General features: G+C 46.9%; 7 protein-coding genes across 7 annotated transcripts; 3 read left to right on the top strand and 4 right to left on the bottom strand.

The window, feature by feature from the left end:
- Positions 1–245: 245 nt before the first annotated feature.
- N7483_001669 (uncharacterized protein) lies at positions 246–2,524 on the top strand (the record flags this gene model as incomplete). The annotated part of the gene is made up of 5 exons (XM_057085106.1): positions 246–904; positions 996–1,112; positions 1,170–1,458; positions 1,522–1,608; positions 1,727–2,524. The coding sequence occupies 5 exons, from the start codon at positions 246–248 to the stop codon at positions 2,522–2,524; spliced, it is 1,950 nt and encodes a 649-aa protein (XP_056951255.1).
- Positions 2,525–3,615: 1,091 nt separating this feature from the next.
- On the bottom strand, positions 3,616–4,908 carry N7483_001668 (putative AT DNA binding protein; the record flags this gene model as incomplete). Its single annotated transcript, XM_057085105.1, has 4 exons — positions 3,616–4,597; positions 4,687–4,712; positions 4,748–4,801; positions 4,867–4,908. 4 exons carry the CDS (start codon positions 4,906–4,908, stop codon positions 3,616–3,618), a joined length of 1,104 nt encoding a protein of 367 aa, XP_056951254.1.
- Positions 4,909–7,921: 3,013 nt separating this feature from the next.
- set2 (SET and WW domain protein) lies at positions 7,922–11,028 on the top strand (the record flags this gene model as incomplete). The annotated part of the gene is made up of 5 exons (XM_057085104.1): positions 7,922–8,321; positions 8,587–9,413; positions 9,465–10,247; positions 10,304–10,384; positions 10,441–11,028. 5 exons carry the CDS (start codon positions 7,922–7,924, stop codon positions 11,026–11,028), a joined length of 2,679 nt encoding a protein of 892 aa, XP_056951253.1.
- A 419-nt stretch (positions 11,029–11,447) lies between these two features.
- On the bottom strand, positions 11,448–12,595 carry N7483_001666 (translation initiation factor 6; the record flags this gene model as incomplete). Its single annotated transcript, XM_057085103.1, has 5 exons — positions 11,448–11,808; positions 11,880–12,068; positions 12,151–12,237; positions 12,304–12,375; positions 12,561–12,595. The coding sequence occupies 5 exons, from the start codon at positions 12,593–12,595 to the stop codon at positions 11,448–11,450; spliced, it is 744 nt and encodes a 247-aa protein (XP_056951252.1).
- Positions 12,596–13,362: 767 nt separating this feature from the next.
- Positions 13,363–15,996, bottom strand: N7483_001665 (uncharacterized protein; the record flags this gene model as incomplete). The annotated part of the gene is made up of 2 exons (XM_057085102.1): positions 13,363–15,731; positions 15,918–15,996. The coding sequence occupies 2 exons, from the start codon at positions 15,994–15,996 to the stop codon at positions 13,363–13,365; spliced, it is 2,448 nt and encodes an 815-aa protein (XP_056951251.1).
- A 1,447-nt stretch (positions 15,997–17,443) lies between these two features.
- N7483_001664 (uncharacterized protein) lies at positions 17,444–18,661 on the bottom strand (the record flags this gene model as incomplete). Its single annotated transcript, XM_057085101.1, has 1 exon — positions 17,444–18,661. One exon carries the CDS (start codon positions 18,659–18,661, stop codon positions 17,444–17,446), a length of 1,218 nt encoding a protein of 405 aa, XP_056951250.1.
- Positions 18,662–20,375: 1,714 nt separating this feature from the next.
- N7483_001663 (putative UV excision repair protein (RadW)) lies at positions 20,376–21,943 on the top strand (the record flags this gene model as incomplete). The annotated part of the gene is made up of 7 exons (XM_057085100.1): positions 20,376–20,393; positions 20,478–20,525; positions 20,597–20,672; positions 20,752–20,831; positions 20,895–21,221; positions 21,300–21,767; positions 21,827–21,943. The coding sequence occupies 7 exons, from the start codon at positions 20,376–20,378 to the stop codon at positions 21,941–21,943; spliced, it is 1,134 nt and encodes a 377-aa protein (XP_056951249.1).
- Positions 21,944–22,045: the final 102 nt, after the last annotated feature.

Here is a 22,045-nt window from a genome sequence, read left to right as displayed (position 1 = left end):
ACCTAGCAGAGCCCTTTTACATCCTGTCATTCAAGTATGGTACCAGAATATAGGGCACTCGGATTCTTTGTGCAGTATGTTCCTTTCCTTTGTAGCATCTCGAGTATCCGTGGTCCAAGCATTCATCTCATTCTCAACTATTCAAGCATATGAGTCTGGTATAAAGTCCCCTTGAATGTCTATTCATTTCTTGACCTTTTCAGAGACCAAAAGAAATCTCTTAAACCAGTTTCCAATTATACAGTATGGGAGCTATTGCGCCACCCCGAAGCATAGGAGGCTCAAGGGCTGGCTTTGTTAGGGCTGAGAGTATGAAGTCCGATTCTAAGAGTTTGATCAATGGAGTCTCGAAAAGCAAGAAGAAAAAGAGTAAATCTAAATCAAAGTCCAAATCCAAGTCCAAGTCCAAGTCCAAGTCAAAATCGAAGGGCAAGACTGAGGGCGAGAAATCCGAGGATGAGGATGAGGACGACAAAATTTCAGACGATGAGGATGAATCCAAATCAAAGTCCAAGCACAAAAATAAGCGCAAAAATAAGGACAAGAAGAAGTCTAAGTCCAAGTCAAAGGACAAGACCGATGGTGAGAATCCCGAGAAATATGGCGAGGACGACGACAACAACGACAAAGACGAGGAAATGGCAGACAATAAGGAGGAGTCTCCGGTGATAGTCCTGCCGTTTTGTCATAAGTCACCGTTCGAAAAGCGAGAGGAAAGCCCACCTATCAAGGTAACGGAGATATCAGAAGACATGAGTGATGTGCCGATGCCAGATATGAGCTCGAGTGAATCAAGCGGTGATGAGGAGCGTGAACATACTAAACTTAATAGTATTCAAGAAGAAGAGATTGATGCTAGTATATACTATAAGTTGATTGATGATGATGAGAAGATTCATCCTGAGTAAGTCTCAAGAACTCTTGAACCAAATATTTGAACAAAGCCGCAATGCACTTCACAATTTGAGAAGGTCATGAACTAATCAAGTCCAAAGTGATTTTGAAGCGAGAATTGCGCGTTGCGAGGAAGCCTTAGAAGAAGCGAATGATAAGATTTCTCCTGTTATTCAAGACCGACTAAATCTTCTCGAAGCGCAGAGAGATGAGCGAGAGTATGTTTTCTGATATCATCAAAATTATTATAATGAGTCTAATCTAACGCAATCCAGTGAACTAATGGATAAATGGCCTGATCTCACTTACTCTGTCGTGCGGCGATTGGACTTTTTCGAACGACTCAAAGCGTTTCTTATGAAAGATGGAGATCCTAATCAGGTAATCTCCTGTATTAACGCTATAGTGAAGACTTATAAGTCCAAAAAGCTTCAGTGGGTTCCAGGATATGTGACATACTGGTCATATGGGAAACAGCTCACCCAACTACGAACTTTTGATTGGGACGAGTTTCTGAGGTGGAATTTCAAATATAAGGGTGCCAAAGGATTTTGGGTAGAAGGAGTAAGTATTGATCAGACTAGATCACTGGTTGAAAGAACGATAGCTGACTGATACCTTCTCTAGCTGCGTGATACCCCTGTTCGCCAGTTCTTGCAACAGCGAGTCTGCTGGCGCACGAGATATGATACTTTCCAGGACCTTGATGTTAAGGTATGTCTTTCCTGATACATTTATCAATGTTTACTAGTAGTCCGAGGTCTTTTCGGAATTCTCAAGTTCCATCACGTCTTCTTTTTTTTCAACTGGGGCTTTCTCCTTTCTCTCACAGGTTCCAGTTGGTCTTAAATTCATTCTACCACCCCTAGATAGTGGGCTACCAGACGCCAACACAAACATCATACCGGGCCGCTTCACACGTGCGGAGACAGAAAGATGGACTGGTACTGTGCCGCGTGGGACACCTGGTGAACCCCTAATTCCTGCCAATCCGCCCCATGGCGGAGAAAGGAAGCCTCTCTACACAGTTATTCCAGCCAATCCACGGAATCAACAAACTTCCGGCCCACCAGATACAGACCAAATTAAGGGTAACACATCTGTTCTTTTTTGGATGACTGATGATACTGGAGCCGACGTGTGCTCTATACAAGAGAGGGACTTGGCTCAGCTTTATCACGTCAAAGATACGCATGAAGATCCAGCCGTTGCGCAATCCCAACCGCCTCTCCTTGGTTACTATGAAATGAGAGGTGCAGGTAGCGGCGCTCCACATAGATTTGAGCCGTGCAGGGCCATGAGGATTCAGTGTTACTCCAGCAATGATTACAGAGGCCGTCTCTTTGGAATGCTCAAGCAAGCTGAGATTATAGAGGTTCTCATTACGAAAAACCCTACCAATCCCTTTGATACGCCAGTGAGAATCCTGGGACCTTGGCTGAGGCACAGATTCTATACTGCGACATCTCCGGATCGCTCAGGTCGTTTGTGGATTTTCAAGAGACATTCTCAGCTCGGGAATGTGCACAAGGCGGATCCACCTTACTCGGGGGCGTTTCCGGTGGTCAATAATTTAAGAATCGGACGAGATCACCCAGCGGCGGAAGAGGAGCTCACTATTCCTCCCTAAATTACTGCTTAGCTGGGACTAGGAGTATGCGTTCAAGTTCTCCCGGTGTCCTGTTGGCACTATGGGTTTATTTTCATATGCTGTTTACATGTACTGTGACATTCTGTCTACTGTCTGATTTGAATTTAAGATTATTTAAATAACATTTGTATTTAAAGATAAAGAGTATTTGAAGTTCAACATCTATTCAAGTTCATATACTATATAGTCCATAGTACATATCTCCAGGGCTCATATAGTACATGGATCTCTAGAATCACATGATGCCCCACCAATGCTTCAAGTTCCATGGATCAAGATGGAGTCAATATTAGTTTAACGCACTAGATATACTCTAATCTAGCCTATAGGCTAATTCAAGTTGATTGCAAATCAGTAGAACCCAATTAATAAAGAATTGAATGAATTGAAATCATGAGTCCCGAAGGACCAACCAGCAGATACAGTAGTGCTGATCAGAAAAGAATGAAGTCATTAGATAATACACACGGTAAACCGTCAACAAGAGAATAACCAAGATCAAAACATTCAGAGCAAGTCTGAATCACGCCATACAAATATTCGTTTGAGGCATGTCACATCATCACGCTAGACAGCACGAACAAAGTGAAAGGCAAAAAAGAAGCAAAAAGCCGGAAGAGAAAAGAATAATCGAAAGTTGAAAGATAAAAAAAGAAAAAAAAAAAAGCTAGGCTAAGCAGGAAATGCAGTAGCATCACTGACATAACTTCGTCTGGTCGTGAGGTTGCGAGAAGAAGCTCCGGCGGAATCTTCGTGGATCATGGACACATCATGGAGATTGGGCGAGAATCAATTGAAAAGAGTGTCTGAGAGACTCGGATGGTGTTTAGCCGAGAACCTCGAGGTCGAGTCGAGTCGAATCAAATCAAGTCGCTGAAGCAGAGGCAAAACGCTAACGCGAGACACATAGCAAACCAAAAGCGGTATACGCTTTTTCTATTTCATCATTTGGATTCATGGAAGCGTGGGACCGGGACGAGAGAATGAGGCAGATTGTCAGGTGAGAGAATAGGTGAATGTTCTAAGGAGGTAGTGTGAAGGTGTGATTGTATGTGATGGGTGGATTGAAGTTATCGAGGTTTTTCACCAGGCGTGGTACTGGCCCGTCCTTCTGAGTAAGGACCTTGCGGGTTTGGATCACCCCGACTAGCAACTGAGTCTCGGCGGCTACTATCTGGCGAGAATCGATCCTGTGGAATGGCGCTATACACACCGCGCTCACCAGGATTACTGTTAAACCGGAGGATAGAATCCGGCGGACCCAGCTGTAGCGCATGTGGTGACGGTAACGGATGATTGATTTCCGGTGGACGAGGCAATTCTCTCAGATTAGGACCCATGACACGGCTAGGCATATTTGGTAGTTCACGACGCTCTTCTGTTGTTGCTTGTAGACCTGGCGCAGGCGCAATGGGTCGCGCGGAATGATCAAAGGGCATAGAGCCAGGACCTGGTCCATGTGCCAAGTGCGGAATATTTGCGTGAGCGTGTGGATGCGCGTGCGCATGAGTGTATGAAGCAATTGCCACGGCCGGACTACCGGGGCCCGGAATTTTGAGTCGACCGGATCCTGATCTTCGTGGTGGTGGATAGGTCTCGCCGCGGGCTTCCGCCGCAAGTTTGCGCCGTTCCGTTTCCGCTTTACTGGGTCGTCCTCGTTTGCGCGGGGGTTCACCTGGATTGCCTTCTAGTTTGGGAGAGAGCTGAGCCGAGGTACCACTTTCACTGCTATATGAGGCGACACTAGCAGGGGGTCTTGGTTGAATGGCGCGTGGCTTATCGGCTGGATACAATGGTCGTTTGCGCAGGTTGGGATCCACGGGTGGTGCTGATGACCTAGTCACTTCGGGACGAGGCATCTGAATTGATGCTGGAGCTGGCGCAATGGTTTGCATTGTTGGCATTGTTGGTACTGCAGGTATTGTGGGTGTTGATGAATACGGTTGGTATTGCGCTTGCATATTGTTGAAAGCAGTTCTGCACGAATTCATAGATCGACCTGGACGGGAAGGAATTAAAACAATTAGATATTCAAACTTGGTGCCATTGATTCTAAAAATGATATCAACGAGTCCCGGCTTGGAAGGGACTTGTTTCTATCAATTTTTTTTTTTGGTGGTGTTTTTTTTTCTTCAAGATACCTGGCGGAAGAGGAATATCCCCCCAACTGGGCTGGATATTATTTTCACGGATCATGCGCACTAAGAAGTTGGATGAGACTCCAGCTCTCTTGAGAATCTCCGTGAGCAAGAAGTACTATTCAATCAATTAGCTTTAAATTCTCATCAATTGAATTGGGGAATGGTTAATATGTTAGTTACCTTCTCCTCCTCGGACCATGGCCTATCCGGTGGATTCGACATATCCCATGGAAGCGACAATGCAATGAGCGAGATGAATAAAAAAGGAAAAGGAAAGAAAAAAAAATTGAGTAAAAAGCTGGGGAATTGCAACACAATATCAGAACCAGACAACCTCCCAGATACAAAATCGGAGCGAATGGAGCGGGTCCAGGGGAGAAAAAAACCGCCAACTCAACCCCGGGGCAAGGCGTACACGAATGACCGAACCCGCAAAGGAAATAGAAGAGAAAAAAAAGAAAAAAGAAAGAAAAGAGAGACAAAAAAAATAATCTTTAGGCCATGCTCCCACGAGGTGAGGAGAAGAAAGAAATGGAGGCTTTACAGCCAGTGGAAATGAGGGAAACAAAACAAGACGCGGTCCATGAACGAGCCGAGTTGAACGGGATCGCGCAGGACGCAGAACGCGTTTGGGACAGCTGCAGGGACTAACGTTTAGGGGATGTGAACACCACAGATATGAAAATGAAATCACCAATAAGAAAAGGGGGAGAAAAGAAGATTTGTAGAAGTCGTTAGACAGACCCGTTTCAGGGCGTTTCAGAGTTGAATATTGAATATTGAATAGTGAATATTCTAGCCCCGAAGGTGATGCCAGGTACCGTACCTAGGTATAAGGATTTTTATTTTAGACGTTACATATCTGTATTAAGATACTATATAATTTATAATACTAGTTACTAGTAATATTCGATTGTTTATAGTCTAAAGTACGATCGAGGGGTCATGCAGGAGTGGGGTTGGGACTTATTTTTTGTCATTTTTGTCATTTTGTGTCATTTTTTGGGGGGAAGGGGGGGGGATTTAGGAGGGGATTTTCTCCGAATAATAAGAAATAAAATAGAAAATAATCAGAAAATAATCAGAAATAACTTGGAAATTCAACTAGAATCAACTAAAATTCACTAAATAAAATTAACTAAAAGCCACTAGAATAAAAAGGTCAAGAAACATTTGAATAATTCTAGAGAAATAGACACCAATCAATTTGATCAATTGTTTCATATGAACATACATGGACAATATGGACAGGAGTAACTTCAAATATTGAACTAGATATGAAACATTAACCATATCATGAATCTGCAGTCCAGCTGCAAATCATTCGGATCCTCCAATCCCAAATTCCGTAAAAATTATAAAAAATCCCCCAAAAAATCCTGCATGTACAACTCACAGTTCCAGAGCCAAGGAACAAGCTACGGGAAGTGTTTTTCCCGCTTATAGGTGGATTCAAACAGTGTTCTAAAAGGTTCCCACTAAGAGAAGAAGAGGAGAAGGAGAGACCCCGATGGTTTGGGTCTGAACTGGGTCTGAAGTTAGAGATCCACTCAATTATAATGTAATAAATATAATAAAAGAGGGGGGAGAAATATTATAGAACATATGAAAGAACATTTAGAGAATAATAAAATAATAAAAATAAGGTGTGTGGGATTAAATAGGTGAGAATATGAAAATATGTACTCCTGCACTACCAGTGATATCTATGTGTACACACATGTACATGTAACTACATCAATTGATCATACCAGTTTATGTACGGAGACTCTCTGCATGAGGATCTCCGATTAGAATCCCCCTGGAATTTTCCTTTTTTTTTCTCATTTTGGGTTTTTCTCATTCGATCTGGACCTCAACTTGGTCCGAGACCCAGGCTTAACATTCAAGCCCCGCTAAGCTGAATCACCGGCGTTTGGATCTAACGTCCCCAGTTGCAGTAGTCTGACCAACCTTTCCTTCTTGAGATAAACCTCAAGTGCCCCGTTCATAGAACCCCATCGAACAGTGCCAAAGTACCCTGTAATGAGTACTTTAGGCCCCTTTCAAATGTTTCGTCCACGGAGGTCTCCAGATGCTCCGTACACCTCCGTATACTCCGTAGTTCGGGCCATTGATCAACAGGAGACGTGGAGTATCATGTACCATGATGTAGCTAGCAGCTTGAGCATGGACTATTGAATTTATAATTAGTAAATTTCATAATAATACTCCGTACCTTTATTAGTAGGTACTACTAACTTCTAAGTATCATTCTATTGAATCGGGAATAACTACAATTAATGTGTATATTGAATATCAATTGATTCGATATTCATATGTCTATATCCTCATTCTCATTCTCATTCTCATTCCACCGAGGTCCGTTGTTATCACGCACAGACACCGTTTGCTTCTGCATAAATCTGACCAATTCAACTCTTCTTCCCATCCAATCGTTTCCCGCCCCAACTGCAATTGTTCTGCATCGCTCATGATTCTTCCATCCCTATCCACTCATTGTACTGCATCTTCCACGCAGCTGTCCGTGGACGTGGCTCTGCAGTGGCTCTGCAGGGTGTCTCACTCTTTGAGACTTGAATCTGCCTTGACTCTCTTGACATGATTTTGACTTTGTCTTTGAATTGGACTCTGACCTTGACCTTGACCTTGACCTTGACCCTACTCTTGATCCATTGGGTATGGATTTATTCATTGGTCCTATTTTACCCTTCTCTGTTTTTACTTAATTATACATTATATCATCATAGGTACCCAGTAAATATTATCAGCTCTGACAAACAATAATCGGCTTATTTGATTGTTTCTAAGACACCTTATTCTAATCAGTCTGATTTCAAGGCATGATAACATTCAAAATGTCCACTGAATCATATCGGGTATCCTCCTGGGCCACTTTAAGGTTAACCATGGAAATGGCAAATAATGATCTCCTAGTATTCCCTATCAGTGACATTTCTTCTCCCAACATTCATTCACTCAGATCACAGATTTCCAAATCGAGAAAAAAAAACTCTTACCAATTCCCACACTTTGAGATAAAGACAGGTCAAGAATCAAGAAAATCTTCGTCATTCACTCTCTCCTTGCGCGGTCAGTGAATGTCCAGGCGGTGAGCGCGCGACACGGGAATAGTGCCTGTTCTTAGTGAATAAACCAGTGAAATTGAAACTCATCTTGATCATTCCAACTCCTCCATTTCTTTTCTCTTTTCTCCAAGTAGTCCGTGTCAGTCATGTCTGCCCATGACACGGACTCCAATCTCGAGGCAGCAATCATGGATTCGCCCAACGGGTCCGACGCCCTCAAGAATGGCCACTCCACGCGCTCGTCCCGGTCGCCTTTGCCTCGTCAGACGTCAACTCCAATCTCAGAACTGAAAGGGAAGAATGAACCCGCTGAAGATAAACTCGCCGGTGATATCATTGTCAAGCAGGAACCCGGTCAACCGCCAAAATTATCCCGCAGTGCTTCTCAGAAAGTCGCGCGGAAGCCACCGCAGCTGTTCTCACATTTGCCCGATAGCACGGAAGATGCGTTGAAGGAATTCGATCAAATTGATTCTTGCTGGTATGCGAACAAATACATGGGATACACCGAACATGCTATGGAATGTGATTGTGCCGAGGAGTGGGGTGAGTCAGGTCATTCTTTTTTTTTCTGATTTCCACGTGTTTTTTTTGTCTATGGAGGAAGATGGTTATGGTGTTATTCCTGCATCTAGGAGGAGAGATGGATGGGATTCGGGAATACGGGAGGGGGAATCGTGGCATCTTCGGGGTACTACGATTCCTTTTTCTCTATTGTCCCTTTTCGAACTCTCCATTTCAAATCGTTCCCATATCTGTTGTTTCTTCGCTCTTAAAACATATGTCACTAACAAATCTGGTTGGATAGAAGCCGATGTCGGCAAGAACTTGGCGTGCGGTGAAGACTCCGACTGTATCAACCGAGCAACGAAGATCGAGTGCGTGGGGGACTGCGGTTGTGGAGCCGACTGCCAAAACCAACGATTCCAAAAGAAACAATATGCACAGGTGGCGGTTATTAAGACCGAAAAAAAGGGCTATGGCCTCCGGGCGGAAATCAACCTCGAACCGCACCAGTTGATCTACGAGTATGTTGGAGAGGTGGTGGGCGAGGCGCAATTCCAAAAACGCCGACGAGACTATGATGCCCAGAAAATCAAGCATTTCTATTTCATGTCGCTGAACAAGGGAGAATTCGTGGATGCGACCAAACGAGGCAATCTGGGCCGATTCTGCAATCACTCATGCAATCCCAACTGCTATGTGGATAAATGGGTGGTTGGTGAGAAGATGCGCATGGGCATCTTTGCGGAACGTGCGGTGCAGGCTGGTGAAGAGTTGGTTTTCAACTACAATGTTGACCGGTACGGTGCTGATCCCCAAGTTTGCTACTGCGGTGAGCCCAACTGTACGGGTTTCATTGGTGGTCGTACCCAGACCGAGCGCGCCACCAAGCTCTCGAATGTGACCATCGAAGCACTCGGAATTGATGATGCAGAGGCTTGGGATACGGTTGTCGCCCGTCGTCCGAAGAAGAAGAAGACTGAGGAAGATGACGAAGAATACGTGGACAGCGTGAAGCCTAAGTCTCTGGATGAGGACGGTGTGACCAAGGTCATGGCAGCCTTGATGCAGTGCCAGGAGAAGTGGATTGCCGTCAAGCTGCTGGGCCGTATTCAGCACTGCGAGGATGAACGAGTGTGCAACCGCGTGGTCAAGATGCACGGATACCAGATTCTGAACTCGCAGCTAGCCATGTGGAAGGAAGACCACAACGTGCTTCTGCAAATCCTGGATATCCTAGACAAGTTCCCTCGACTCACCCGCAACAAGATCATCGACTCAAAGATCGAGGACAACATCCGACCTCTGACCACAACCGAAGACGAGCGCGTAGCCAAGAAGGCGGCCACGCTGTTGGCAAGCTGGGCCAACTTGGAGGTTGGATACCGCATTCCACGCATGAAGCGCGGCGAGCAAGCCAAACAAGCCGTCAACCAATTCGAGCGCCGCGAATCAGGCCGCGAGCAGCAGCGCCAGCGCTCAATTTCTCCGCTAGCCAGCCCCCACGACAGTCACAAACAACAGAACCAACCCAAGAACCGACGCGGTGAACCCCATCACCAGCGAGATTTGCTTCACAATCGTCCTCGACAGAACCGCCGGAATAACCGCCAGCAACAGCAGCAACCGCAAAAGCCACCATCTCAGCCGCTTCCTGATGGATGGTACTCGGCCACAGATCCCACTGGGCAGGTTTACTATTACTCTGCGGCCAACGAAGTGCAATGGAACCGACCAACCACTGCGGTGACGTGTCCAGTGCCAGCGAACGTGAACAAGACAAACACCTTACTGCAGAACATCATCGATGGAATTATTAATTCCCAAGAGAAGACGCCCTCGGAGCGAAAGAGTGAAACCCCCAGCACACCTCAACAGCCATTGGATCAACCAGAGAAGAAAAAGCGAGAGGATGATTGGTGGAAGAAGCTGGATGAGAATAAGCAGAGAAAGGTTTACGAGAATACGGTGAGTTCAGCTACTATAAGTGTGAGTTGACTGAGTGATGCTAATCTGATGTTCAGCTTCACCCTCATATCAAATCCGTCGTTGATCAATACAAGAACAAGATCCCGAAGGAGGATCTGAAGCGGTTTGCCAAAGAGGTAAGAACCACAAATATCATTTTCACCCGGTGCCACCATACTAATAAAACAAATAGACAGCCAAAAAGCTCGTCGACGGCGACTACAAACGGGGCCGCGTAACAGATCCCACCCAGATCAACGAGAAGCACCAGCGTACCGTGAAGACATTCTGCAAATCCTTCTTCGACAAAGCCGCCAAGAAGCACAAGGAGCGCTTGAAATCAAAAGCCGAGAAGCAGCATCAAGAAGCCACAGACGAGCACGACGACACAAAGATGTCGGATGACGAGCCCGAGCCATCCGCAGGAACAGGAACAGGCACAGCCACCTCACCCATGGACGATGATGTGTCTGTTTCTCTGAAGCGCAAGCGCGACGGTGAAGGTGACTTGATAAATCCAGATCAAGATCAAGCTACACCGGGTGGTAGTTCACCCAAACGACAGAAATCCACACCTCCACCTCCACCGCCTCCACCACCTGCCATTGATTCTGATCATAGCATGGCAGAGTCGAATTCACCTCCCAAGGAATCCGAATCGCCCGTTGATTCGAAGAAAGAAAATGAGAACACCAACAAATCCGAACCCGAAGGACTTGGGTATCAACCAGATGCGGAGATGAAAGGACTTCCACATATGCAATTGCAAAGCCATGTCTAGGTCATTTACTGCGTTTTTCAAAAGCGAGGAGTTTACAGAGCCACGCATGCCACATACTTAATTCTTTCTGACTATCTGATTCCGTGGCTCTTTATTTTTTATTTTTGTCAAATACCCCAATCATAGTTCAATTCAGGAGTTGGTTCTTCAAATGCAGATAAACGTAGATACTCATCTCATAGTATGATATCAGATATACATGACTCTACTAGTAGAAACTTACATAGAATCCAAATAGTACAACTACAAAGCAAATATTGGTCATCAATCATCATTGTCTCCCTATCTGCACTAACTCGAATTGACAACGCAATCCAAATCAATTCAAACTGAAACAAAGAAAAGAGAAGAAAAAGTAAACTCCTCTACAATAGAACCAGGTAACTCAAAAAGCACGCATATCATCTCAAGAATCTAATCTAGTAGAAACTCTCGACAATACTCTCCTTATTAGGACCAGCACCACCAGCACCACCGGGAGCCATCTCACCCAATCTAAAGACGGACTCAATAACACTCAATTCCGTAGCAGTGGTATCCAGACCGGTAACAGCAAGCCAGTCATTAACGACCATACCAGCACCAACAACGGGAGAACCACGGTTCACGGAACCAGCAACAAGAGGAACCTGTAGAAGGGAAGAGAGCTCATCTTGATCACGGATGGAAGTCTTGGGGTGAACGATTCCTCCTTGGTTGGAAAGCGACATGTAGGATCCTGTGAGGACGTTGTCGGCAACTGTTTGACGGAAGACTTCTACGCCGAGGACGTCGGCGATACTATAAAAATTAGCTTTGCTCAAAAACGTAGTGGGAAATCTTAATTTCGAGTGTGTTGGTGGGGTGCTTACATCTCCTCTGTTTCACGCTCCAGATCGGGATGAACGATAGCAACGTGATCGTTACAGCAGATCACATTACCAAGTGCGGAGAGACGCTCTTCTATACGCTGGATCTTCACATCGTCCGGAAGGGTGTTACGCAGGTGCTGGAGTTCCTGGTCTGTGGTGGTAGTAGGAACGAGGAGACCCTTACGGTTACTGTGAAAGATTAGTACAGGGACCATAGTAGATTCCTCGTGATATTCATATTCATATCCATGGGAAAAAAAGATCGACATACCCAACTGTTAAACGACCAACAATTCGTGTACCAGCAATGGTAGCATGGCAAATAGGAATGACATCCTGAAGCTCAGACTCGAAGACACTGTACTCCGTTAGAATTGGTGCATTTCAATTTTCTTATCTGGAAGTTTTTTTTTTCTTATCGTACCTGTAGAAGTTCTCGGAGGCGCCGACAGCGACGATGGCGTAGGAGTTTGTCAGACGGGCGAAGACACCGACTCTGTTCTTGTTAGATTTTTTCTTTCAATGGATGGTATGAAGGATCTGCTGATTCTTCTGTCTGGCTCTTTTTTCTCTTTTTTTCACGATTTTTTTCTTCATGCTCTTTCCCTTCCTCCTCTTCGATTCCTTGCGTTGTTTTCTCAAGAGATCAAGATCCAGACAGAGATAATCGCAAGCACTCACTCATTAGAGTTCTCGAATTGCGCGCGCACAGCCATGGTGGTAATCTGTCCGAGGGGTCCGGGTATCACGGTGAGGGGAATTCTGGTAAAAGCCGAAGCGGAGAGTGGTAAAAGCGAAGGAGGTAGGGAACTTTGTCTGTTAAAGAGGAATGAAACTGAGGAATGACCTTCAACTTCACAAGCAGAACAAGAGCAGATCTTAAATGGTGAAGTGGGATGAAGTGAGAAAAGAGCAAAAGCTTTAACCAATTAGAAAGAGGAGTTTACTTGCCCCGCTAAGTGGAGTTGATCAAGTACTGCAGATGTCACGTGTACTTCTATTTACTTAGTAATCTCATAGTAAAATTATGTACCTGATACTTCATATAATAGAAGGCTGAGTACTCGTACTTCTTGACTCATTCTGGCTCATACTATGACTACATATGACTGACACTACTACTAAGTACTAGTGTTGCCCAGGTGGTGTTAGTGACTGCGCCTCAATTGACTTATTTCCCAACCTTAGCTTTACTTCTATTACACTTGATCTACTAGTAGTGACTATTATAGTGAAATGACCACAGCTTACTTGAGTAAAGTGAATGGAAACTTCGGAACATGTAAATTTGATAGCATTTACATGCCCAGCATGATACTTGATCACTATGCAAAGACAAAGACACAAAAGCACAATAAAACAGAAAACACCGAACGCCGACGCTAAAAACGAAACAAAAACAAACAAAAGTAAAAATAAAAATAAGAATAAGAATAAAAAAAAAATAAAAACAAAAAAACAAAAAAACAAACGCTGCAGCCCACTAAGGGGCGGTCGGTACTACCCCCAGGACTAGAAGCGACGGGGCCCATGTCCATGGGGGTAGTACATTGGACCCGGAGGTCCTTGGTGGCCCGGGGCCAGGTAGTTCGGCACCGGGAGTCGAGTGAAGTTCGACCCCGGTGGTGGGGGCAGCTGGGGTGGACCCGTCATTGCGAACGGGTCCGGTAGGCCCAGCTGCCCCCGCGCAGGGAGCTGCGCAGGGAGGATCCGCCTCGGCTGCGTGGTGGGCGTCGGGCGCGGGAGGATGAACGACCGCGGGTCCGTAGGCCCGTGGCCGATCATCCCCCCCGGCCCCAGGAGGCGGTACAGCCTGTGATGGCTGTGGTGGGAGGAGGGCGCGGCCGCGCAGGTGAGGGAGGGGCTGGGCCTGCATGGCCTCAGCCAAGGCGATCTCCGCCAGCGAGGAGAGGGCGTGAGGGACGGGCTCATCGTGAGCCCCGTCCAGGGTGGTGAGGAAAGCCGGCTTGTTGGGGTGCGGCTGAGCGCCGGGCTGCTCATTCTCGGCCACTTGCGCTGCCTCAAGCAGCATCTGCATTGAGCGGTCGACGACGTCTTGGACGTCCGGCTCGGCCCCCGAGGCCAGAGCCCGCAGCTGCGGCTTCACGTCGTTCTCCATCCGGACCTTCTTCACGAAGTCCTCCCAGGTCTTGAAGGCGCGGTCGTACGCCTCGGCGCCGTCTGGTTGACGGACAGCCTCGGCGTCGAACCCGCGGACGACCTCTCGGGCTCCGGGCTTGCCTGTGGCGAAGAGGTATTGGGGCTCTTCTGAGCCTGCGGTGGACCCGTCGGTCTCGGTGTGCTCGTCATCTTCGGCGGCACGCTGACCCATCATCAGCTCGATGACCTTGCCTCGGACGGCATGGAACATTTCGTCTTGAACGTTCTTGATCATGGCGTTCGTCGACATGTTCAAAGCCTCGACCTCGGCTTGGAAAAGACGGTTTTCGGTGTCGGTCTTCAGCTTGTGTTTGGCGCTCAGGGTAGCCAGGTGCTTGGCCAGTTCTTCATCAAGCTCTGACTTGACAACAGCCCATTCGGGACAGTCTTCATGAGCATGCTTGTCTTTTGCAAGGTTCGACATGTTCTGATCGGCCATGGCGCCCAGAGCCAGCTGTTGCGCACTGCCAACCTTCTTGAACATGAAAGCAAGCTTGTCCTGACGTTCCTTGATCTGCTTTGTTTGCGGATTTGGAGAAGGGGATCGTCTTTTGCTGTCGGCTTCCCAAATCTCGTCTTCGACCTTCTTGCCACCACGACGGGCAGCTGGTGCGGTACGAGTAGCTCGACCTCGTCTCTGACCTCGAGCACGGGCAGCTGCGGCACGAGCAGGGGCTGTGTTTCCACCTCGTCCACCACGTCCACGACCACGACCTCGGGTTCGTCCACGGAATCCTCCGCGACTGCCGCGACCTCTCTTAGCGGGGCCAGTGGCGGCTTCGATGCCTTCAGCATCGGCGTCGACATCTGTCATGACGGCGTCTTCATCAGCGGTCGTGATGTCGGGAGTTTGTGTTTGTGGCTGGGGCTGAGCTTGGACATCTTCAGTGGCCTTTTCGGTGGCGAGCTCCTGGGGAGTGGGCTTTGCGTCATGCTTCAGCTTTAGTCTTTTGTAGACTGGAGCGGGCTTAGGATCCTTGTTGATCTCGGGCTCTTCCTTCAATTCCACGGTCTTGCGCTTTCGGGACGCGCGTGGAGAGATTGATGCCTTGGGCTGCACGGCTGAAGTGGATTCACCACTGGCCTCTTCGGGCGATGTTGCCGGCGCGGAGTGCTCATCTTCGGTCTGGTGAGGGTCGATCAGGTGGCCATGATCATTGGATGGGTCGGGGGTGTGAGAGGATTTGGTGATGTGAGTCGAGGTAGGAAGAGGCTCAAAGGCCTCGGACTCATCCATCTCGTCATGATCGACGGCACTCTGGTTAGTGGGAGAGGAGGGGTGAGGTGCCTCCATCTCCTCGGGAGATTGGTGTCGAGCAGCTGAGCGGGTCGTTCGGGATGATTGCGGAACAGCCAGGGCTCTCTTCGAGCGGCGTCGACGGGGGGTGAGAGGGTGCTCGGCATCATTGGCCTGAGCAGGCTCGATGGCCTTGCGCGCAGCGGGGTCAGTATTATCCTGCGATGGGCGGGCAGGCTGACTCTCCTCACTGGCGGAACTGGCAGTGGACATTGGTGGTCTCACGCGCAATTTGAGAATGAGAGAGGGACGAACTCCAGACTGCTGTGACGGGGCAGACTGAGAGCTGGCGGCATTAGAAGCAGCATTGCGAGCATTGCGAGGGCCTCCGCGACCTCCGCGACCTCCGCGTCCACGAGAAACAGGAGGAACTGGCACAAATGATTGAATTGCGTCTAATGAGAAAGTTAGTATTTGTTTTTTTTTTAATTGAAATCATGTCTTGCATGATTTGAGACATGTTGCGGTGTGATGAGAATTGATCCAAACATGGTGTTTGTCGGGTGGGAAATTGGGGGAAATCAGAATGGGGGTGAATGGGGATGAGGGAGATGAAAAAAAAAAAAGTCGAATTTACTTACCTGAAGCGCGGCGCGTAGAGCGTGTTGATGTTGCTGGGGGGTGAGCAGCAGCACCTCGTTTTCCTCGTCGGCCCACCATGACGACTTTTTTGACGTCGGTGATCTTGAACCAAGGGGGCGAGAAGATTCAAATGCGATTCTTATGCGAATCCACAGTGATCACGTAGAACATGGGCGACAACAACAAGAAAGAAGAAAGACTGCAAGAAACAGACAGTGTTGTGTCCAGAGACAAGACTGTTCCAACAGTAAAAAAAAGTAAACAACCTAAGAATCGTTGGTAAGATTCTGAGATTGTAGAAGAGGCTGAAAAATGAAGCAGTGTAAGAAGATGGGAAGCTTTGGTAAAGCAGAAGAATCAAGGACAAGGATAACAAGATGGGAAAAGGATGTAGAAGGGGTTGAAGAAGGAAAGAAGAAGTAGAAGGAGAAGAAGAAGAAAAAAGTCATGAGATAGTCCCAACGCGTGAGTGAATGTCAACAAGCGACAGCGACAGTGACAGTGACAATGTTGGAAATCATTCACTTCAGGGGAGTGAAGGTACGCGTTTTTTTGGCCCGATTCAATAGTAAACAAGAACCAGGAAAACCAAACCAATTACAGTGAAATTACAAAAAAGTGAATAATTCAAAAATAAAAAGCGATCGAGTAAATCCCATGATGACATGAAACATGAATAGAGTAGAGATGAACTTGGTTGGAATTGAATTGAAGTACTTACCGGAAGGTTGCAGGATTTGACAAAAGACAAGGTGGCGCGCAATTGGGAAAGACGCAAGGGTGGATCGGATTATGATGAACCTCAATCTGTATCAAGTAGATTCAAGATAAAGATTAAAAGATTCAAGATTAAAGTAGATCTCCCCAAGTCCTAAAAGAGAACCAGGGAAAAGGGGAGAAAAGAGAAAAAAGAAGGAAGAGTTGAAAAAAGGGTAGAGAAGGGAAAAAAAAGAAAAAAAAAGGAAAAAGAAGGGAAATCCGGGTTTTGGTTTATTAGGTAGTGGCAGGTTTATAGAGTATTCAAGATATTCAGTTGAACTGAATAAACTGAATGTTCAGTTATTACTGAATAACTTGAATCTCCTTAGATTCTAAATCATATTTGAGTATAAAAAGCAGAAAACGAAATTGACAACGGTCTTCCCTTTTTTCCGACCCACATATTAAGACGAACGCGGCCGAAGAAGGCGGAACCACTATAATCATATACGGGGGAAGGATCCGAGCACTTATTACTACAGTATGGAGTAGACAGTATAGATAGAATAGATATAATAGTAGAATAGTAGAATAGTAGAATATTAGAATATTAGAATATTAGAATAAATAATAAATAGATAATAACATTCATAGAACTCTTTCATATAACAAACTTGAATATCCAACGCCTTCATCAAAGCATCTATACAGACACCAATCATTCAGATCATAGAACCTTGACAGAAAACATTTGAACGCAGAAAGCAGAAAAAAGGACATATGTAAAGACATATACAAAAAGATAACCAAATCGGATCACCTAAACTCACTCTTCAGGGCAGTCGTGCAAATCATATCGTTTTTCATATTGCGTGATACTACGCCGGACATGCCCGGCATGGATAAATCCCATCTGAGCATAATCCTTCGCTTCCACAATTTCTTCTTCACTTAAAAATGGTGACGCACTCCGTCGCGTCTCCCGTAATGATCGTGCGGATCGCATTCGCGTCACCGTCTTATGTGTGATCGTCTGTCCGGCAGACGGGGACGCCTTAACCCTCGTCCCGGGGCTCGGGGTCGGGGAGGGACAAGGACTTGTGGAACGAAAGAGAGGATGGATGTTCTGTTCTCGCGACGCCAGACATTCCGTGGATCCTGTTGGGGAATCGAGATTCAATGTAGACGCTGTGGGTGATACTTGGACCAGATTGTCCAGGGATTGGTGTAAATGCAGGGACGGTTCTCGGCGGAGACTCGGCATACTACGCACACTGCCACTACCTCGTAGTAATGGACGATTATCTCTTTCGGAAGGAGATGGTAGTTGGAGATGCTGCTCTGGGTCTGAACGTTCTTGACTGCTCCGTGATGTGGTGGATGTCGTGTCCACAGAGCCATGCTTATTCGTGGATGGTTCGAGGCTTAATGTCCCATCCGAGTAACGATTGGAACGTCGAGGATACTTGCGAAGAGATCCACGGCGGGTATCAAATTGGGGTAATTCAGGGTATGAATCACAGATCGCTGGGGCGGGAGGTGCCACTGTAGTGGGTGTTTCGGGGAGAGTCTTAAGCTCTTGGGAGAGATTGTAGGAATGGGGCCATCGAAGAACATCAGATTGAGGTTGGAAGGCAATTATCAGAAGAGAACCACAGAAGGAGCCTTCTGTGAAAACAGAGATCCCCCAGAAGACTGATCGTGCAATCCACAGAGATGACTTTGTGTTGGTGTGATCGGCGGCCATGGAGCCTGCCGTGGATGCCGCGGCGATGATCAGATACGCAATTGCCAGAAATAAAATGCCGATTTTCCAGCGAGGCAATGCGCGATTCTGAGTGATTTCTTGTTGTACCAGGAGAGTGAGCATAATCAATGCCAGAAAGCTCACAACGCTCAAGCTAACCGGGGCCAGATCAGTGGCCGGGTTGGAGGATGGCAAGGATCGGACTTCCCCATATGCAAGACCATTGAGGATTGTGACAATAAAGACAGAAAGCAAAGATCCTGCAGCCAATGAATGAAGCAGCATATTGGAATGCATTGTGCGAGATGGACGAGAAAGCAACTTGGGACACATAGACTAATAACTTCAAGTTGAAAGGATTAAAAGAATGTATAGCACGAAGTATAGAGAACGAGGGCCGTCACCGGGATAAAATCCACAGGCAAAGAAAGCTGGTCGATGCACTCGATGCAGGGGGAAACAGACGCATATTTATGACCTCGAGGATAGTTCGCGTGGAGGGAGAATAGGCGGGACGGGGCGAAGCACACGACTGGAAAAGTATATCGGATGCAAGTTGTTGATACATGTCAGATAGGGATTGACCTGAATGTACATTGATCTGACCCATCAACCTGGTTCTGATCATTAAAGTCTGTGGAGACAATGCAACCAGTACTATGGACCTGAATATCTGGATATCCTGGAGTCCACACTAGTCATTAGTGAGAAAGGTTAGTTTCAATTAACAGAGGTCTTTGAGTAATTTGAAGTGCTTTATGGGTACCAAGTGGATTGCTCGTCCTAATTACCGGGAGAGGTGGCTCCTGGAAAGTTGATATATCGGAATCTGTGGAGTTCTCCTGCAGATGGACTCCGGGGAGCGAGGACAGAATCTAGGCCTGCATCTACTACCATGTACTATGTATTCCCCCGGGCCGTCATGACAAAAATCCCATGTTATTAGTACCAGTTGACGCATCTGGGTATGCAGCCTCTCAGAAACTATTTATCTGATCCATCAAGTTGATCGAACTATCCTACTCTCAGGACTGCCGAAACTAACGCGGACCGCGATGTCCGATCCCCGCTGGTGTGCAGATGTGATATATCCAACACTTTTGAAGAAACTTCCCGCCTTTTTGGGACTGTTTTTTCTCAGGATCAATTAATTCAATGAGGTTCATTAAAATTCTCTGGGCAATATGAGGATCTCCAGTTGAGCTGACCAGGTTCCTGGGATATCTCTAGACGTGTGATATTAGTATATATTCATCCTTCATCCGTACCAATCGGAATCTCCACTTTGACGTGTTCAAGGTTTATCAGGCTGAGCTATTTCAAGCACCTCAAATCTTTAGCGAGATCGACATCTATAATTTGTCAATCCAATCAGACAAATGATTTTATCTACTGAGCTGAATCCTAGGTCCAGATGTCTTCCCGATTCAGATATTGCATCCACGTCAGACCACTATAGACTAATGCCGGATTGATCGGATCATTAAGACCAGTGGCAAATCAATTGAACTTCAATGGTTTATATAAATGGTTTATGTATCAAAAGATCTCTGTATATTATCTCTAAGCGAGAATAACATATGAAAATGTCAAATGCAATTCATTAGGAAAATTGAAGCCTAGCCAGTAAGGTGAGGACCTCCCCCTCATTCTTAGTGTGATACCTATAAGGTACATTTTCCATTTGGGCTGAAAGGTCTTGATCTGTATAAAAAAAAGAATAGTTCAAAACTATCAGGCAGGAATTTATCCGGAGTGAATTAAAAGAATGAAAGATACAAATGAATTTGAATCTTAAGTAAGAGCATATAATGAAATCCGCGGTTGTTGTCCCAGTGGGGCGGTGAGCCCTGGGCTTCTTTGCTTGTTCATCATCGTCACTCCTGCCTCGACTTCTTCCATAACATTCGTTGGGACCACATATCGTCTACTTCCCCTCATCTTGACTCCCGTGGATTCTCTTCCTTCCCTTTAACCTTCTCTACTCTCGATCCTCTCCACTGGCGCCAAAATGAAGCTCACTTTCAAGGTTTGTCAATCTCCAAGTTCACACCCCTCCGTCATCTTATAGCCCAAATTTCTGACAGATTTTTTCTTTCTTTCCTGAATATAGGATCTGAAGCAGGAGAAGTTCGTGATTGAGGTTGAACCCTCTGAGACCGTATGTGATAATCTTAAAGACGACCTCTTCTTCCCACGCCACCCGAGTGCGGGGCTGATTTTGTACCGCAGGTTCGCCAAGTCAAGGAAAAGATCGCTGAGGTCAAGAGCGGCTACGATGCAGACCGAACGAAGGTGATCTACTCTGGTACGCTTCATTCTTCTCGGCAGCTATTTCGTGCGGTGGATGAAGCCTGCAGCTACTGACCACTTCTTATCTGTTATAGGAAAGATTCTGCAGGATGACAAGTCAGTGGAGTCTTACAACATCCAAGAAAAGGACTTTTTAGTCTGCTTGCCTTCAAAGGTATGAGTGATGATAGCCATATTCTCTCGCGCTGTCTGCACCCAGCAGCTAACATTTTCAAAGCAACCTAAGGCCGCTTCTTCCTCCGCTCAAGTCCCCTCTACACCAGCTGCCCGTGCCCCCGTATCCACCCCAGCTGCCCCTCCAGCTCCCGCACCTGCTGCTGCCTCAGCTCCTGCTGCCCCCGTGACACCATCGCCTGCTGACCGGGCCACCCAGCCTGGTGGTCAAGCTGCTGCCTTCGGGGATCCGTCTGCGCTAGCTATGGGAACTGCCGCTGAGGGTGCGGTGACCCAGATGGAGGCTATGGGATTTGCCAGAAGCGATATCGACCGTGCCATGCGTGCTGCATTCTACAACCCAGACCGTGCTATTGAATACCTGTTGACTGTAAGTGAACTGATCATGGAAGGGGGGGTGGGAAGCTAGAGAAAAAATTCATTCGTGCAGGTCTAATTAATATGATAGGGAATTCCCGACAATATCCAACAGGAGCAGCAACAACAGCAGCAGGAACAAGATGAGGAAAGCACTGCACCTGCCGCCACTACTGGTGGCTCGGGTGGCGAGGAGCCCGTCAACTTGTTCGAGGCGGCTGCTCAGGCTGGTGACGGTGGTCGTGGTTCTACTCGCGCTTCCGGTGGTGGTGCTGCCGCCGCTGGTGCCGGTGCTGATTCTCTTGCCAACCTCGATTTCCTTCGCAGCAACCCTCACTTCCAGCAACTTCGCCAGCTCGTTCAGCAGCAGCCCCACATGCTCGAGCCCATCCTCCAGCAAGTCGCAGCCGGCAACCCCCAGATCGCTCAAATCATCGGACAGAACTCTGAGCAATTCTTGCAGTTGCTGAGTGAGGACTTTGATGATGAGGAGGCTGCTCTGCCTCCTGGAACACAGGCTATTTCTGTCACAGAGGAGGAGCGTGATGCGATTGAACGTGTATGTTGATCCTTGACTATGTTGACTCTTTTTTTTGAGTTCATACTGACTTTTCACAGTTGTGCCGTCTGGGTTTCCCTCGGGATTCCGTCATCCAGGCCTACTTCGCCTGCGACAAGAACGAAGAGCTTGCCGCCAATTTCCTCTTCGATCAGCCCGATGATGATGAGGAGTAAATTTATTTACTCTTCCCTTTTTTTCCTTGTTGCTTCTTTACGTTCTGATGAATACCAAGCATGCTGCTTTTGATTTCATTTGGCAGAGCTCTTCCCTCTGCT

Source organism: Penicillium malachiteum, assembly GCF_028827825.1.
Source record: "Penicillium malachiteum strain IBT 17515 chromosome Unknown utg000001l:1.0-8184562.0:1.0-8186909.0, whole genome shotgun sequence".
NCBI classification, from domain to species: domain Eukaryota; kingdom Fungi; phylum Ascomycota; class Eurotiomycetes; order Eurotiales; family Aspergillaceae; genus Penicillium; species Penicillium malachiteum.
This window is presented reverse-complemented; position numbering and strand designations above follow the sequence as displayed.